At 33.6% G+C, this 5,000-nt stretch overlaps 1 protein-coding gene across 2 annotated transcripts in view; it reads right to left on the reverse strand.

Annotated features, from left to right (window-relative positions):
- Positions 1-5,000, reverse strand: part of Serinc (serine incorporator TMS1) — a 17,573-nt gene that overhangs the window by 12,222 nt on the left and 351 nt on the right. For both annotated transcript variants that reach the window (XM_043019413.2, XM_043019412.2), the window contains exons 2-7: positions 3,922-4,086; positions 3,559-3,636; positions 2,273-2,394; positions 1,647-1,856; positions 1,150-1,234; positions 259-381 (exon numbers count right to left, since the gene is read on the reverse strand). In XM_043019413.2, the coding sequence (XP_042875347.1) occupies positions 259-381; positions 1,150-1,234; positions 1,647-1,856; positions 2,273-2,394; positions 3,559-3,636; positions 3,922-4,086 (783 nt within the window). The remainder of the gene's footprint in view (positions 1-258; positions 382-1,149; positions 1,235-1,646; positions 1,857-2,272; positions 2,395-3,558; positions 3,637-3,921; positions 4,087-5,000) is intronic.

A 5,000-nucleotide genomic window follows, 5' to 3' on the forward strand; every position in this document is an offset into this window, starting at 1 on the left:
TATGTATATGTATATGTATATATATATATATATATATATATATATATATATATATATATATATATATATATATATATATACACACACATACATATACATATATACATAAATATAATTATACAAAAACTAAAAAGACAAAATAAATTGCATAAAACCCAAATAAATTAGCTATCAGCATTTCTTTCTACATCTCATGTCTGCAGAGAGAGAAAAATAAACTATACATAATATAAAACAGGAGAAGCAACAAAGACCTACCTGCAGGAGGCCTGATCGTGGCTGCGCTTCTTGAATCTTGGGAAGGATGCTGATGATGCTGATGATCACACACAGGATCAGGTTGAAGGAGATGAAGAACTTGTGGAGGCTGCAACTCTCATACTGTGAGAGGATAATTGGAAACCAATGGTTACAAAAGAGGAGGAGGAGGAGGAGGAGGGGGTGGAGTAGGATATTGATGCTAATAAGAATGTTGGTAATTACAGTAATAACCAATAATAATGATAAAACTGTATAAAGAGAGAAGAACTGAAAAAACAGTATATATTATATATATATATTTATATATATAAATATATATATATATATATATATATATATATATATATATATATATATATATATATGTATATATGTATATATGTATATATGTATATATGTATATATGTATATATGTATATATGTATATATGTATATATATATATATATATATATATATATATATATATATATATATATATATATATATATATATATATATATATATATATATATATATATATATATATATATATATATATATATATATATATATATATACATATATATAACATATATATATAAATATATATATATATATATATATATATATATATCTATATATCTATATATCTATATATCTATATATCTATATATCTATATATCCATATATCCATATATCCATAGATCCATAGATCCATAGATCCATAGATCCATAGATCCATAGATCCATAGATCCATAGATCCATAGATCCATAGATCCATAGATCCATAGATCCATAGATCCATAGATCCATAGATCCATAGATCCATAGATCCATAGATCCATAGATCCATAGATCCATAGATATCTATAGATCTATATCTATATATATATCTATCTCTACTCACGGTGGTGTAGAACACATAGAAGAGAACGACAGCAGTGATGGCCAGGGCATAGTGCAGGAAGGTGAAGGACAGCAGAGCACAATACCTGTAAAGAAAATGGATATAATAAAAGGAAAATAAATTATATAATGCTATTGGATTGGAAACTGTTGATAATTCTGTCTTAAAAGTATTTTAGCAAAAAAACTACAAGGGAAATAAATGACTGACAGCTTATTTTTCCTAACATGTTATACTATCCTAACAAAGACTGCATTACTTATCATAAACTATATTGAACATATGCAGCTCAAAATATTATCATAAACTATATTGAACATATGCAGCTCAAAATAATCATCAAACATACACTCAAACCTGAATGAACACACACAAACACAGGCACACACAAATCCTACTAAGATAAAAACAAAACAGAAAAAAAAGGTAAAAACAAAATAATAAATTCAAAATACAAGCTCCCCTATTACCCCCATAAAAACCACCCAGGCACTCACCATCCGCGGCTCTCCGTCTCCTCGTAGCGGTCGACCCAGGACTCGGCCCAGGAGTGCGCAAAGTCGATGATGAGCACCAGCTGGATCAGAATGAACAGGAAGCCCCCGATCATGCCAAAGTACATCCACACCTGTCCAAACTGACCGTGGGGGATGAAGAATGCGCCGATGATTGCTCCGATTAGGATGAGGTACTTGATGGCCCAGAACCTGTGGGTGTTGGAAGGTGCTTTATCAGGTGGAGGTCATAGGGGGAGGGAAGGGAGGGGAAGGGAGAGGGTTGAAAAAGGTAGGAAATGAAAGGATAGAATAGGACAGAGAAGGGATGGGAAAGGACCGGCAAGCAGGAGTGAGGAGGAAGAGGGAGGAAGAAAGGGAGAGAAAGAGAAAGAGGTAGAGGTAGAAGTAGAGGGAGGTAGAGGCAGAAAGAGAGAGAGAGAGAGAGAGAGAGAGAGAGAGAGAGAGAGAGAGAGAGAGAGAGAGAGAGAGAGAGAGAGAGAGAGAGAGAGAGAGAGAGAGAGAGAGAGAGAGAGAGAGAGAGAGAGAGAGAAACAAGCTATATATCACTTCAACTTATCTGGAAATCCTTAGACATAAAAAAGGAGAGAATGAAAAAAAATTCCTACCCATTCTGAATGCCTGCTCTCGGATCTTTGCTGGACTTAACCCCTATAGTAATCAATGCCATAAAGAAGAAGAACAGCGACATAGCAAAGCACAGTCGATACACCGCCAGATATCCCACCACCTGAAAAAAAAGGACAAGTCATTAAATCTCATCCATAATCAGTATATCTAGGAAGTGGTGCATCAGTAGACTGGGTATTTATAAACAAAATCTATTCACAACTATAGCATAAACAGAGCTATTGTTCATAATCTGAGAACTAATGCACAATATCGCTTTGCAATTTATTTCTTAGGAAAGGATTTTAGTATGGGCAGATAAGGGATGAAATTAAAATAAGTGATAATACAGTAAATGTCTGGTCAAACTTCAGCTGTGAAATACTACTGGCATGGTATTTTGAATAGATTTGATAAGGGTGATTCAGAAGAATTAGAATGAGAATAAGAACCAGAACATGAACAAGAATATGAAAAAAAGGGTATTGATAGAACTGACTCTGGAAAACAATGATACAGTCTGCTGGGGAATAAAAAAAACTTTTTTTCATCTGTATGGGAAAAAGGGACTCAGATAAACTAAAAAAAGAATCAAAGCTTATGTGCAACCAGGAATCACTATCATTTGGAAAACTTATAAGAATTTGGACGAAGAGAGCTGTGATCACCTTGCAGTGCCCATACTGGTAATATCAAAAGAATCTGGAGGGATGCAAAAAAAAAAAGGTAACTGACAGTTTGGCTGCATACCTTCAACCTCTAAATACAAGTTAAAGAAATCAAATAAAGTTTCTCTCTTCACTGCTCAATGCTCTTGTATTTCTAGACAGAAATAAATTGTATTATAAAACTTTCTTTATTTTACCATATATTGCAAATCATGCAGATGGCCATAATGATTAATTATACAGTTTTTGGGTTAACCTAATAATGAGGGAATGGCTTTGGCCCCACTGGAGTATTTCAAGTGTGCAGGCCTAATGCCTCTGGCTATTCACCAGCTCTCATCACAGCCATCCTCTGCACTGGTGTGCTGGCCATACAAAAAGCCATGACATGATATTGTGTCTCCAGCAGCAAGTGCTGCCAGCACATGACATGATATCATGTCCCCTGGCCTTAATGGGTTAATAGTCACCTTAACCCAAGTATCATATTGAATATTATACTGAAAACAACTTCTAATACTTTGTAACTGGCATAAAAAAGAAAAATACTTTCATAACCAGACCCTTTTTCTGTTGACACAGTTAACTTCATCTAGCAAATAGTTCTATATACTAACCCCAGAGCAGTCGACCTTGACGGCATCAGTTGCAGTATCGAAAAAGCTGGCATCTTCACCACTGTCACAGAATGGGACCTGTCATGAGGAAGTGTAAAGTTCATTAAGAACAGATTCAGCAGAACAAAAGATAACATAATAATATTAATAATGACAATATCAATGTTAAATAATCATGTTATCATCAACCTCCATTCCATTCCAAATCAGAATAAATTAGAGAAACTCATTAATTTGGCATTAAGGCACAACATAGGTATATACAAATCTACATTAACATACACACCCACACAAACACACAACCATACAAATATAGTAACATACACACCCACACCCACACCCAAACAAATAATTGAATCTTACCTTTTGTAAAGCGCTTTCAAGACCAGGGGAGAGCATGATGCAAGCCACAATGGTGCCGAGCAGCATCATTATAGCGTACATGAGACGTGATGAGGTTGAATTCTTGCATGATGGACAAGCTGCGCAGCAGAGACTACAGGCAGCGGAGCCACAGCAGCAGGCCATCTGTTGGGTGCGAAGATTTAAAAAAAATATATATGAGTGATTCCAATTACTGTAAATGTTGATTTTTACCTACAAATAATATTTCTTTGATAGTTTGGCATACCAGAAAATGTTTACATTTTCTTTGTAAATCTGAAATATAAAAAATATCCTTCTCTCATTTCTGAATTTTGACACTTTTTCAAAAAAATGCTAATACTGTAAATGTTAGTATATGTCTTCTTGATACACAATACAAGTGTTAATTATAATAATGTTTATTTTGATGATTAATGTGGATCTGAATATCTATATGTCCTTCAGAATTTGAACATCAATTGCATGGATAGCATGATATACATCTGAATATTTCCTCTTTCAAAGAACATAATACAGTTAAAAGTTAAAATTTACCCTTTAGATTGACAATACAATGTGTATGTGGACATCTCCCCTTTAAATACCATTTTAAATATGTACATTACCATATCATCTTTCAATGAACAGACTACAATGATACACATTTTTGACATTCAGCTCTTCAGAGATATCAAAACATAAATCAAAACATAATTAAAACAACACTAAAAAATAAGACAATTACTGCTGAGCTTATGCCTTTGGTTTGCTTAATGGGGGTATTTAATAGGAAAAAATAAGGACTCAAATAATATCTCTTATTTACAAAAAGCACTTCTCTTAAAAACTTTTTGTACCAATACAACTATAACAACTTAGATTTGTAAAAATTCCTATGTGGAAAAGAGCCTCTGCACAATAACTGGCCTATAACTCAGGAACATAAATCAAATAAAGCGAATTCAGACAAAGACAACTTCTTCAGCCTTTGTTCACATCGTAAAAAAAACACTTTCCCTCAAATGAATCCTAATATCTGAAATGCCATCTTTAATACCACCATCTAACCCTTATAG

The sequence above is a fragment of the Penaeus japonicus genome, unplaced genomic scaffold (genome assembly GCF_977035675.1).
Source record: "Penaeus japonicus unplaced genomic scaffold, GWHDUDI00000001_assembly GWHDUDI00000005, whole genome shotgun sequence".
NCBI lineage: Eukaryota > Metazoa > Arthropoda > Malacostraca > Decapoda > Penaeidae > Penaeus > Penaeus japonicus.